The 14,091-nt window shown below is 46.2% G+C and overlaps 2 protein-coding genes across 3 annotated transcripts in view; one reads left to right on the top strand and one right to left on the bottom strand.

Moving 5' to 3' along the window:
* ITGB2 (integrin subunit beta 2) overlaps positions 1 to 4,383 on the bottom strand; it is a 55,294-nt gene extending 50,911 nt beyond the window's left edge. The window contains exon 1 of the mRNA XM_079978016.1: positions 4,263 to 4,383. The gene's annotated coding sequence lies outside the window, so the exon portion shown is untranslated. The remainder of the gene's footprint in view (positions 1 to 4,262) is intronic.
* Positions 3,236 to 14,091, top strand: part of SLX9 (SLX9 ribosome biogenesis factor) — a gene marked incomplete at its 5' end in the record, with an annotated part of 35,211 nt that continues 24,355 nt past the window's right edge. Inside the window, 2 exons of one of the 2 annotated variants that reach the window (XM_079983220.1) lie at positions 3,236 to 3,386; positions 5,299 to 5,401. In XM_079983220.1, the coding sequence (XP_079839346.1) occupies positions 3,252 to 3,386; positions 5,299 to 5,401 (238 nt within the window). Of the gene's footprint in view, positions 3,387 to 4,358; positions 4,494 to 5,298; positions 5,402 to 14,091 lie in introns of those variants that run through there. The other variant, XM_079983221.1, reaches the window with a different exon arrangement.

The raw sequence follows: 14,091 nt of genomic DNA, 5'->3' as shown, positions 1-14,091 counted from the left end.
CCCTCATCATGATAGTGCTTGGCATCACAGTGTAGACTTTTGCAGTTGCTAAACAAGGAAGCAGATTGGTAGCAATTGTGGTGAAATGTTGCCAGTCCCCTGTGGGGGTGAGGCACATCCTGATTCTGATGCAACCTATCAGGAGTTAAGTAAAAGATGCCTCACATGTGCGCTGTCATTGTCTGAGACTTCCTAAAGTAAAAAATAACTATCTGACATAAATCCCACTTAGCTAAATGGTACATCTGCACGTTCATATGAAAAGTTTATTGGCTTTTCATTTCTTTTCCTTGCACACACTCAACATACCAACATGTGTGGCTACATCTAGCCTTATATTCCTTTATAGTATTACATTAAATGCTAGATCTTTCCTAGTTTTATCAGTAGGAAAAGCGGCTGGGGCCAAATTATGTGTCATACATACAATACCATCAACTCTTAGTGCAGAGGGTGACAGTTTTAACCATGATTCATGTTTCAATGTAACTAGAGCGGCATGCTACTGGTTAATAGAAATGGTTCCTGCACCACAAATGTTAATGTATAAATTGAAGTTACAAATTTGGAAGAGAAGATATTCTCCATACCTGTGTTCAAACTAAGTAGCTCACTGGATTGTGACCTGGCACTACCACCATACAAACCTATGATATGACATAAAGACATGGCCAATAATGAAACCATTACTATGTATAAACAGGCCATACCATTAGAATGATGAGCCGGATCCTTGTATACTGTAAGATGCTGTTTAATAACTAGTAATTGATGCATACATAAAATGGCATTGTGGCTTTATTACTGATTTGGTAGATTCTAATAATAAGGGGTGGGGGTTTTTTGGCGATTTTTCAATCCCAGAAGCAACCATGATTTAGCTTACAGCTTTAAGGATGCACATAAGTGAGTGGCGGAGGAATCCTAAGCACTGGGTGGAATCAGCAAGGCAGAGCAGGGCAGCGGGTCCACCATCTCCAAAGCTCTGTTGACTCACGCTGACTAGGACACACAGTATGCGCGGTATGGGGTGGTGTGAGTTTTCTACAACTGTTTGTTGCACAGCTCGAGTCTTATGCAAGTCGAAGGGCTCAGATCAAGCCCCTCCCTGGAGAAAGGCATCTGTGCTACCCCACCCTGCACCAGCTGGTCTCACTGGGTAAAGTGGAAACAATCCAGCGCAATTTCCATGACTGCCGTGAGGGCATCCGCTGTGGACAAGGACGTCCATGACATCCTAACTCCCTCCAGCAGAAAGGATTTTGTTTACTTATTGTTTATTATTAACTTTGCAAACCGCCCTTTATCTCAGCCTAGTTCACAGCATAAAAATACAAAATGAAAACACTACGTGATAAAAACACAAACAAAAGCAGGCACATAACCACACCTGGAATACTGTGTCCAGTTCTGGACACCACAATTTAAGGGGGATGTTGACAAGCTGGAAGGTGTCCAGAGGGCAGCGACCAAGAGGATCAAGGGTCTGGAAACTAAGCCTTATGAGAAATGGTTGAAGGAGCTGGGTAGGTTTTGCTTTGAAAAGAAGAGACTGAGAGGAGCTATAGAAGTCATAGGATTGTAGAGCTGGAAGGGACCCTAGGGGTCATCTAATCCAACCCCCTTCAAGGCAGGACTATGCTGCTATCCCATATGACAGCCATCTTCAAATATCTCAAGGGAAGATGATGGAGCAAGCTTGTTTTCTCCTGCTCCAGAGGGTAGGACTCAAACCAATGAGTTCGAGTTAGAAGAAAGGTGATTCTGGCTAAATAAACATCAGGAAGAGCTTTCTGACAGTTAAGAGCTGTTTTGACAGTGCTTGGATGGAAGGTGGCAGACTCTCCCTCCTTGGAGGTTTCTCTTTTTTTTTTTTTAAATAATATTTATTAAAGTTTCAACAATTACAGAAAGAAAAAATAAACATACCACATTAAACAAAAACAAAACAATACACCACAATATAAAAAGAGGGGGGGAAAACAGAGAAATAAAACCCATTAAACAAAAACAAAAACGCAAAAAAGAAAATGCATCAGATCTCCTCATTACCATTCTTTCATTAGCTTATTTCCTTGACCTCCTCACACCTCCCTTTTTTGTATCTAGGTCTATTATCTATTTCAGCAAATCCTTTCCCTCTTTTAAAATTTTTGTCCTGTAAATTGTTTAGGCTAAGGGGATAAAATAATAAATAATAAAATAAGGGGTCATAATGTAGCTTTACTTTTCCTCCTTTCACCAATTAACAGTCAGTTATTCCCAAATCCTTTATATCCTTCCTGCTAAAATCATATAATATTGTTCCAACATCCTTCTGACCTCCTTGGAGGTTTCTCAGCAGAGCTTGGATGGCCATCTGTCATGGACGCTTCAGCTGAGATACCTACATTACAGGGGGTTGGACTGGATGACCCTCAGGGTCCCTCCCAATTCTACAATTTTCTATTTCGGCCTGGCCCCTAAAGGCGTACCATGGGGGCAGCAGGCGAGCTTCCCTGGGGCTTCCTTTTTTTTTAAAGGAAATTCCCTTATTCCGAATAGGATTCCGCACAAGAAAAGGGAAAAGTTGACAGCTATGCTGGGGGGAGCCATCCTGTGGGTCAGGAGGGCCACCTGAACCCCGTTGAAGTCAGTGGGGTTCACCTGGGGAGACAGAGGCAAGAAGGGTGGGGTGAACAGGTGGAGAAGGAAGAAGGGGCTTCGAAGGGCGCTGCTCGTCCCTCGTCCCTTGGTTCCCCCCTTTCTGGAACAGAGAAAGAGAGAAGCCGGACTTGAAGGAACCAGACAGGCGCCCATCTTGGACACCAGGGCGCCCTCACGGCCTCTTCTTGCCTGGCCACAAGGCAAGACCGATGGAGGCGCCCGAGACCGAAGGGAAGGCGCAGGCCGCGCTGGCCGACCGAGAGAGACGCGACTGTCTCCCCTCAGAAATGGCAGCCTGACGGGGGGCAGCGAGCGGGCGAGGGCATTTCGCGGCTTTGGTGGGGCTCCGCGACCGGGCTACCCTGGACCCGAGGGCCGCTGCCTGCGCGCTCTCCGTTCCCCCGCTTCCACCGGCCTGCCTGGTGGCCGCCTCCGTAAGCCGCCTCGAGGCGGCCGCGCCCGGCAGAAAGGCCTTCTCGGCGCGGCGCTGAGGGAGACGGCAGCACGCGGCGCGCGGCCTCGGCGCTTCCCCGGGGCGCCGTGAGGGGGCGACTTCCCTCGGCCTTCCTCCTGCTTCTCCTTCTCCTGCCGCCGCCGCCGCCATCATGGTGGGCAAAGCGGCGAGGCGGCCGCGGCTGCACCGGGCGGCGCCCAGGCCGGCCAAGGGCCTCTGGACCCCGGGCGAGGACGAGGCGCCACTCCCGACGGGCGCCCAGGCGGCGAAGGCCACGGCGGGCCAGGTGAGGCCTCTGCGCTCCCTTCGGCGCCTCCACGAGGCCGCGCGGGCGGAGGCGCGACCCCGCTTGGGGGTTTGGCTGCCTGGTTCCGGCGCCTGAAGCCCCCCTCGCCCCCCAGGTGGACTGGATGCCCTCGGGGTTCCTCCCTCCCACCATGAGCTCGGCAGGGGGCTGGGCAGGGAGGCGAGGCGCCCCTTCATGGGGGGCATCTGGTCTTCGAGCGCCTCGCCAGCCCCCTTCTTCCTTGGCGAGGCGGAGGAGGAAAGGAAGATGCAGCCTCCTCGCCCCCTTCTTGCTCCTTTGGCAGCACCTGGCATTTGGGGGGGGGTGCAGGTGCAAGTAAGTAAATGGAAGGGCTTAACTCGCTGACCCATTGCGCCCCAGATAACTTTGTTCTTGCCCCCCCCCCCGAAATACGTCCAGCCTGCGCCCCTGGCACCAGGGGGGAAGGGCGTGTGCCAGGTGTGTGGGAACCTCTGGCCCGCCAGATGTTGCAGAGCAGCAGTTCCCAGCAGCCCCTGGGGCAACATCTGGGCAGTTGACCTACGCAGCAGCGCCTGAGAAAGTTGACATCCCTCCAGTGGCGTAGCGTGGGTTGTCAGCACCCGGGGCAAGGCAGGTAATTTGCGCCCCCTAACCCATGGATTTGCGCCCCCTAACCCGTGGATTTGCACCCCCTAACCCGTGGATTTGCGCCCCCTAACCCCCAGATGTTGCGCCCGGTGCGGCCCACCCCCCCTGCACCCCCCACGCTACGCCACTGCATCCCTCGAATCCTTCCTCGAAAGCCGCAGCAGCGCCTGAGAAAGTTGACATCCTTCGAATCCTTCGTCAAAAGCCCAGGGCTATTTCTCCAGAAGAAGAGGTGCTGCCACTCACCCTGAAGGCCTCCTTCCTTCTCTTGGAATGGCAATGGCACCCACCTGAGAAGGGCCAGGGCTGAGTTCCAGCTGGAAAAAAGCCCTGGTCCGGCCCATGGCACTTGGTAGCACCTACAGCGATAGACCAAAAGGAGCGGTGTGCGCCTTCAGAGCTTGGAACAAGGCTCTCCACAAGATGGTGATACAGGACACGTTTCTGGGGGGTAAAACTTTCTTAGGACAGGAGGAGGTGAGGAGTGAGCCATGGCAAAGTTTGAAAGGATCCTGCAACTGCCGCTTCAGTTTAGGGGTGGTTTCTTCAATCGTTTTATCGCCTTTACTTTTTATTCACCAATTTGGGTCAAAAGTTATAGTAGAAGTAAAAAAAAGAAAAGAAAAAGAATATCCACTGATTACAGAAATAATTCTTTGAGAATAAAAACTGACCAAAATTTTGCTTTTATACTTGAGATATGGTAAAGTAACAACTCTCTGACCTAGTATATCCTGGCCAGTATATTTAATGCTTTTGTCATAGGTGTTGCCAGGATTTGTTTTTTGAGGGGGCCAGACTCTGTTAGGGGGCAGAACAAGTTCTGTGATGCAGTTGGCCAGTTAAGTATTCCTATTTATTTACTTGGGGGGGCAGTCCCCCCCCTCGGCTAGGCCCATGGCTTTTGTCCTCCTACTCATGGATGGTGCAGTAGAAATAGCAGCCTAAAAGAAATGCAGTGTTGCACTTGTAGCAGCAAAACTGAACACCTTCATTTGCCCCAGCTGCAACAAAACATGTCTCTCCTTTATCATTCTTTATTATCTACAGCAGGCACTGTAACTCTCCAATAGTTTGACTTTACTCTTTTATTGTCTCCTGAGACAGACAGATGCCAGCAACAACAACAGTGCATGGGACAAAGGGAAAAGTTACATCACATTTTATTCTTAACATGTTTTTTTTAATCACATCTGATGAAATGTATAGTAGTCCACCTGAGCTTATGCCATGATGAAGGTGTCACAAGACTCTTTGTTGTTCTTGTCTGTGTTGGGACCAGGTATTTATGACCTCAAACGTCTTTGCTGGAGTGAAGATTGATCCAAAAAGTCTGGTGAAGACGTTGGACATTGATGTGAAAAGCATTTCTTCAGCCATAAAGGGTAAGAATTAAGGATCTTCTAGTACATCTGCCTCACAGTGACAAAGAATGCAGAAATTCACTTACTGAATCAAACCTATTCTCTTCCTAGCTTCAACAATTTGTAAATTGGCTAGATTCTTTGGAATGGGTTACAACCTTTTCCACTAAAAAGTGCATTCTCATTAGCTGTTGAATTTTAGACCACCAGAAGATGTTAACCCTATTTGCATACAGTTAAGCCAACACCAGTCAGATGTAAGGTTTCTCTCAAGCTGGTAACACCTTTGAAGCAGTTTGTATGAAACTAGGCATAGTTTTGGTTTGTTGAACTATTGTATTTGAATGCCCTTCCTGAAACAAGACACTCCCTTCTCTAATAACGTAGCAGGGTACACTGCCCACCCTACCTCTGGGCTTATCCACACTTGCCTTTGCAAGTGCTGGGTCTGAGCACTCCCCCCTGTGCTTCCCCGGCAACAAACCCACTTTCTAATGCTGACTTGGACCAAATGGCCGTTTGGGTTTTCTACAGATTGCAATTCTGATTCAGCAGCAAAGAGTGGATTTTTGTGGGAAAGCACTGGGGCATGAAGAAAAAAGCACTCTGACACAGCGCTTTAAAGCGTGGGCTGATGCCGAGAAATGTGTCACCAAAAGAAGTGTAGATGAGCCCTTATGCACTGCTTACCACCCCAACCCACCAATATTTTAATTAAACTTCTTAATGAAAACGATACAAATTACACCATAAAGTAGCCAGAAGCGTCTTCCTCAGCTTCACAAACATGAGGGGAAAAGAAATAAGAGAGATTTCTGGGGCAAAGGAACTATTTAGGGCTTGCAAAACACCAAGTGTAAATTGGGAGGCTTGTGTATGGTCCAAGCAAGAGGGGAGGGGAGACAGAAAAAGAGTGTCATTTCTCATCTTCTGGGGGCGGGGCGGTATGCGCTACATGTGAGATGCCTCTTGGATCCTCGTGCTAGGACTGAGTCCTTAATTGGGTGGGAGTCCTTATCATCTCTAGCTTGCAAAAGCAGCGTCATGGGCGGTTTCTGCTTTTGAATTGTTTTGAGAGGTTTCCCGTTGTGTTATGAATGTTAATAATTTTTTTATTTTTTTCCAATAATGAAATTGCATCATGTGCTGCCCTGTGGAAATTCAGGCAGTGCATCTGTGCACATTGTATAGTGGTGCCCCGCAAGACGAATGCCTCGCAAGACGGAAAACCCGCTAGACGAAAGGGTTTTCCGTTTTGGAGGTGCTTCGCAAAACGAATTTCCTATGGGCTTGCTTCGCAAGACAAAAATGTCTTGCGAGTTCCTGCGGGTTTTTTCCCTCCCCCCCTTTTTCTAAGCCGCTTAACAGCTGATCTGCTAAGCCGCTTATCAGCTGATCCGCTAAGCCACTTATCAGCTGATCCGCTAAGCCGCTTATCAGCTGATCCGCTAAGCCGCTTATCAGCTGATCCGCTAAGCCGCTTATCAGCTGATCCGCTAAGCCACTTATCAGCTGATCCGCTAAGCCGCTAATAGCGCTAAGCCGCTAATAGGGTTGCTTCGCAAGACGAAAAAACCGCAAGACGAAGAGACTCGCGGAACGGATTCTTTTTGTCTTGCGAGGCACCACTGTAACTTGGTTTCTCAAATCACCTGACCTTTTGCATTTAACACTAAACTGTAGCTTATTGTGAGATGGAGGCGCAGCCAAGGAAGTGTCCTGGGCCCGGCTGTTCTTCTGTTCTTAGGCTGTGTGCACAAGCCTCAATTTTCTGTTCTTCCCTGTTCCCTCTCCTCCTCTAGCACCCCTGTGAGGAGGATGTGCTTTTGAACCAACTTTTTTAATCTAAAGTCAGGAAAACGGATTAGTTTAAAACTGGGTGGATGAAGCCAGGGGCAAACTGTTTACGAATGAAATAGATTCTCTTGAGTTTGGATGAAGTAGGGAATGCAAGTGAGTTTGAAAACAAAAGTGCACACATTGGATCTGCTTGTGGCCATTTCAGAGCAGGTCAGGGGAGGTGGAAGGCTTTAGCCGAAGAGTCGCCGTTCCTTGGGCACTCAACCGGCCTTGCAGAATGATGCTTCCTTGTGTTTAAAGGTTTGCAAGAAGTACAGTAAAATACATTCTGTGACTTACTGACAGCTCCTTCTGAGCTCTTCAGATATAAATATTTCTGATTTAAAATTAAAACTAAAGCATGAGAGATAAGCCATTCAGAATGAAAATGAAAGCTTATGATGTATGTAATAAAAGCAGTTTCTATTTCAGTGTTCAAAATGCATTAAGCTTTTGTCTAGTAAATGCCCACAAAGGTCGCTGTTATAGCTGTTCTCTGCATTATTAACATATTGGTTTTGCAGGGTAATATAGAAATATTATGTTTAGTAATCTGTTTTTCCTCCCTGGGATGCACAGGGGCCTTGGAGATCGCAGCTGTAGATGAGCTCATTATTGAGCTGGACCCTGCGCTATTTTTTAGCTGGAGAGAGTGGGACTCAGTGTTCCTTATTTCAAGAAGAAAAATGTTAGTATTAATAGTCATATAATCTGAAATGTTGGTGAAAGGAGTTTAACAATTGAGAGTCTAGCTTCTAGCTCATGAGAATAGATTTTTAAGTACAGTCATACCTTGGAAGTTGAACAGAATCAGTACCAGAAGTCTGTTCAGCTTCCAAAACGTTCGAAAACCAAAGTGCAGAAGCCCTGTCGGATGCTCGGCTTCCAAAAATAGTTCGCAAACCGGAACACTCATGCCAAAACGTTTGAGAACTCAGCTGTTCAGAAACCAAGGTATGACTGTATACAGTATTTTAATTTTAATTATGGCCTGGTAATACTCATGGCCTTAGAGAGGTTCAAGTGCTTAATAAGGAATGTGGCAGCTGTTACTTTCCTGATCTCAAGTTGCATCTATAGTTTGTGATGATAACATTTCATATAGCAAGGCACTAATCTAGAATGCTCTGCATTTCATCTGGCAAATGCAATTCCGTGTTAGCCAGTGCTGTGCAACCAGTGGGACAATACCTGATCCCATCTGAAGCAGCAGGGTTAGGAAGGAAGCTGGGGCTTTCTATGGTAAGTGGAAATAGCACACTTGCCACAGTGAGTGAAAATTTGGATGCTTCAGTGTGGGAATGAGCAGTTCTCTTTGTGGAGGTTCTCAGCATCACAATACATTGATGTGTGTGTGTTTCATAAAAACTTAAATGATCTCATTAACTAATGAATCTCAAGTTTCATTGGTATCTTCCAGCATGATGGCTGGTCTTCACAATGTTCATATGTCTTGGTGTGCTCGGTTTTGTTTACACCCTTTCTCTTCAGGCTCATGGACGGGACCCTCAGGGACCCCCCTGTAGTCCAATCCATACTGTTATTTAATGTGGATAGTAATCTTCCTCTAGGGACACGGGTGGCACTGTGGTCTAAACCACAGAGCCTAGGGCTTGCTGATCAGAAGGTCAGCAGTTCAAATCTCCGCAACAGGGTGAGCTCCTGTTGTTCGGTCCCAGCTCCTGCCAACCTAGCAGTTCGAAAGCACGTTAAAGTGCAAGTAGATAAATAGGTACTGCTCCGGCGGGAAGGTAAACGGCATTTCCGTGCGCTGCTCTGGTTCTCATGACTAAGAAGTGGCTTAGTCATGCTGGCCACATGACCTGGAAAACTGTCTACACACAAACGCCGGCTCCCTAGGCCTATAGAGTGATATGAGCGTGCAACCCCAGAGTCGTCCGTGACTGGACCTAACAGTCAGGGGTACCTTTACCTTTTAATCTTCCTCTACCACCATTAATTCGCTGTTGTCCATGTGACGTTCTCCTCCAGCTCTGCGCCTTCCTACACTTTCCCTTCCCTTGTCCTTCATTTTCTCATACCATGGGTACTCCAAAAACAAGAGGATGTGAAAAAATCCAGTTTGAGGGAGGGGAAAGTGTGGGAAAGCAGTGAGCCAGAAGAGAACCTCATATGGACAATGGAAAACTAATGGAGGTTCAGGACGCCTGCTATGCACATTAAACAGCTGTGTGGATGAGCCCTTCCTCTACTTCGTTTTCTGTCAGCAGGTGGCAACATTTATTCTACATACCAGAAGCAAAATTTTCAAGCCTTGCTGTTTATTCCAGCAGTTCAGGTCTTGGAATTTACATAATGCATTTAGTTTTAGCCACTCATTTGCCCTAGATTTACTTATTTATTTGAAGGATTTTTACCCCATTCTTCAGCCCAAAAAGGCTTCCATAGTGGCTTACAGTGATCCAGTCCCTCCCCTCAGGCTTGCACAATCTCAGAGATGTGATGAAACAGGATTGGGAAGGAGGAGCAAGGCAAACTCCAGAACTAGTACTAACTTATCTTCCTCACAACCAGCTGGAGAGGAGGATAGGCAAGTAGTAGCTCTGTCAGGGAAGAGTGTCTCTGTCCACTGTTTGGCACATGCCTAGGTGCCAGAGGGGCTGGCAAAAATGGTTGCTGTTTGTATTCATTTGCAAAGCTGAATAAGCCCTACATTTAAATTACTGTACACATTTGACATGCTAAATATAATTTGTTTGAACACTGCTGTGGTTGTTTATGGACAAAGCCTTGGCTGTGAGCCCTGGAAGATCTGCTCCCTGCCTCACAAGCCTTTTCCCATCTGGCCTGCAAGCACAGGGCCCTGGCTGTCTGGAGCTGAGGAAGCCTGTGTAGTTTTTGCCCCATGCACAGCATGCTGCCTATTCACCACTGCATCCTAGTTATGCTTGAGTATAGTGATGTGTGACTCATACGGATATGAACTCTTTTGAAGTGCTGCTAGGCAGTGAAAGGTTATGCATGAGGCTAAAAATCAAGTTAACATCTAAAATATTTTCCACCTTTTATAGGAAGTGGAGGGTGGGTGACCTACCCCTTTGTCTTGAGCCCAGAAGTAGAGCTCTTTTGCCTGAACAGGAGGTGCAAAGAGTGGCAAGCAGGACACACCTGGCTGCTTCCCCACTTCCAGCTGTTTTTGCCAGTCATTTTTTTAGGCATTTTTAAACCACCCTTTACTAGGACGAGCATTTTATGAAAATGTAATGGTTCTAGGGGGTTGCTCATGCGTAAGTTGCCTCCACTCTTGGCTTGGTTGCCTGGTTGAACCCTTTCTGTCTGGACAGCCCTTCACTGTGTGGCTGTCTCAGTCGCTGGCAGAATCCGTCAGTGGGCGTTTCTTAAACTTCTTCCAGCAAAAAAGTTCTTTGACGCCAAGTCTCCTCCTACTCTCCCTGCGCGGAAGTCTTCTGCGCAGGGAGGGTGTGGGCAGCGGAGCACCTGTGCTCTCCCCACTAGTCTCCGTTGAAGAGTCCTGGAGCCTTTTCTTCGATTCCCCCATCAGCCCCCCTTCTCTCCTGGTGTAACGTTGATTTCCTTCCCCAGCAGCTGGGCTGCCTCTCTCCCTGCTGGGACCCTCTCCGGCATCGCTCTGGAGCCTTCCCTCCACCTCTGTCTCTGATGGCAGTTCCCTGACAGAAAATAAGATAAAATGTATTTCATAATAAAGACAACTTTAAAACAAATAAATAATAATGTAAATAAAATAAATAAAGGTACATTAAAGCATAGTTCACAGCAGCATTAAACATACTTAACCCATTAGTACCCGAAAGCCTAACAAAACCTCATCATCATAATTTTATTATTGGTACCCCACCTATCTGACCGCGTTGCCCCAACCACACTGGGCAGCTCCCAACAAAATATAAAAACACAGTGAGACATCAAACATTAAAAGTTTCCCTGTGCAGGGCTGCCTTCAGATGCCTTCTAAAAGTCATATAGTTGTGTATTTCCTTGACATCTGACGGAAGGGCGTTCCACAGGGTGGGCACGACTGAGAAGGCCCTCTACCTGGTTGCCTGTAACCTCACTTCTCGCAGGCAGGGAACTGCCACAAGGCCCTCAGAGCAGAATGATGGGGGTAGAGACACTCCTTCAGGTTTACAGGGCTGGAACCATCAGCAAATTTTTCAGCAGAGCGCCATTCCACTGTCCCTCAGACCTTGTGGGGGGCCGGACTATATTTTGAAGGGGAAAAAAGAACGAATTCCTATGCCCCACAAATAACCCAGAGATGCATTTTAAATAAAAGGACACATTCTACTCATGTAAAAACACGCTGATTCCCGGACTATCCGCGGGCCGGATTTAGAAGGCGATTGGGCTGGATCTGGCCCCCGGGCCTTAGTTTGCCTAACCATGATTTAGGGCTTTAAAGGATTAAAACTTAATGAAGGTACCACTGTAGTTGCATCTTCCCCAAAAATAAACTAAAGATTGTGAGCAGGTTGGCAACTAATATTCAAAAGTAAATTAGTGCCATTTAGCTGCTTCTGGCTTTGGCCCATGCAAATGCCTTCTTCCATATCTGAGGCACACTTCATAATAATTTGGAGTCATTATATGAATGTTTGCAATTTTTTAGTGCTTTTGATTGGATTTATGTTCAGTTCAACCCCTCCTTTCCTCTCTTTGTTTTTTTCTTTCTCTGTAGTGTTTAGATTATAGACTTTCAGTGGGGATCTGTTTCGTTTAACTTTGTTTAACTACTATTGACAGTGGCTTATAAATCATATTAAACTTGACTGTTAGAAAAAAAATATGGCAAACTTTTACAGTCTGGCTTATATCTCTTATTAGGTGTGATTTTTAAATCACAGGGAAGCCCACTGAAAGATCTTACGTATTGGTGAGAGCAACCTAGGGCATGGGTGGAAGCAGGTCTGTGAAGCAGCAGATATGAAATAAAGCTGTACTTCCAGCATCCCAGATGTGAATCTCTGCCTTCTTGGACTGTGCTGTCAGATGTGGGCCCATGGGAGATAGAGAATCTTTGAGGTTCTCTTCCCATGACATAAAGCACAGGGGTATGTTAAAAGATCAAGATTGGAACCGTGATTGTGTGGAGTTGGCAGTGAGCTTTGGACATTCAAATAACTCTTTAAGATGCTGTAAACTCAAGATGTCAGCATCTGAAGTCTAGGATTGGGTGGTGTGTTTTAATAGTGGGCTTTCCTCAACTATCTCTTGTTGTGTCTTTCTGCTCATCTACACTAGTGATAAATCTCTGCATAGTGCTGCTGAAACAAACATTTTATTTTGGTACTGGACTTATGCACCTCTCCTAAAGTGCTGTAATGTTTCTCTCCTTCGTGTACCATCATGATCTGTTCTTGTACTCATGGCAGCTTGTTCTTCCAGAGCATAATAAAAAGGGGAAAGAGTAACACTGACATGAGGATGCATCATAGCCTGGAGCACTGCTCCCAATCAGGCACATGAAATCTTGGAATGGTCTAAAGATTGGCCAACACCTGCTTGGCTAATAGTCTTGTAAAAATAACAAATGTGAAACAGATCGGCTGTCCTATTGCAGTATCAGTTGGCATGTGTAGAGATTTAAAATTTATCTTCTTTCATGTAGTGGTGAAGTGGATAATCAGATAAGAGAAAGCCATCGTGTTTTCATTTCCAGAGTGGCTACCTGGCTCAGATAAAGATGCTGGTTCCTACTTTCCGTTCCACAGCATTTCATAACCCAGAATTCTGTTCAGTTCCCTGCACAACAGCTGCAGATTGCTGGCTTAACTCTTGACGTATAGTTGTGAAATAAATAGATCAGTGTTTTAGCTATACTGCTTTCTGTGCAATTTATTAGAAAGACTTAACAAATCAAGGGCAATGTCTGAAATAGGGTTCTTTTTAGTGCATAAAATGTTTAGGATAGCCATAATAAAAATAATAAAAGTAGTAGTAGTAACAACAACAACAACAACAACAACAACAACACAGCAATACAATAATGATGGTGATGTTACTTGGTGTCATTTTACAAAATTGTCACTATCAGTGTCTCTTCATGTTGTTGTGCAGTGCTGCTTTCTGAAAAGTGCCCTCTCGACACTCTGCTGAGGGCTTTCCTGGATTGCCAGTATATGCTTCTTTTGAAATGGTGTCTTTATGGAGAGGAAGGTTTAGAAACATTAAGCCTTGGTGGTTCATGTGCGGCAATCCTGTGTGCCCTCTGTTTAAGGCAGTGATAGGCAGGGTTCATCTACCATTGGGTTAGGAATTCCCTCCAGAAATTGGGAAACTGCAGGCCCTCAGCTTCAGTCTGCACCTCCATGTCCTCCATCTTCAGTGGAATATTTAGCATCACTGGTGAGCATTTGCATCCTTTTCTGCTACTTGGAAAAGGGGAGACTGGTTGCTCCAGGCAATCCTTTCAGCACAGCATCTCCACTAGTCCTTTTTATCTTTCACTCCTCAGAACATTAGAGCCTTTTTAGAGTTTATTTTTGCTTTGGCAGGAGGAGAGCTTTAACTTTAAGCTATTGATGCCATCTCCCACCCACCCTGTCCAGTTTACCTGTGTTTTAAAATCAGCCGTGGAGACCCTTCTCCATGTTCCACCGCAAGAAATGATGCATCTGGTGGCAGTGTGAGAAAGGGCCTCTTCTGGGTTAGCATCCTGACTATGGAACATGTTCCCTGTGGTCTGGTTGGCTCCAGAAGTATGGCAATCTCCACACCAACTGAAACGGTTCCTGGAAAACCAGATGTTCTAGCTTTATTGGATGAGTGGACCTTTATGAAAACTTCTGCTGTTTTTCTTACTTTCTATTCTGATGTGAGTTTTAATTGTTGTTTTTATTAGTTTTTTATTATTCTGATATAGTTCATGATGT

The sequence above is a fragment of the Podarcis cretensis genome (assembly GCF_951804945.1).
Source record: "Podarcis cretensis genome assembly, chromosome: 1".
Taxonomy (NCBI): Eukaryota; Metazoa; Chordata; class Lepidosauria; order Squamata; family Lacertidae; genus Podarcis; species Podarcis cretensis.
The sequence above is the reverse complement of the archived record's forward strand: the minus strand, read 5'-3'. Positions and strand labels throughout refer to the sequence as shown.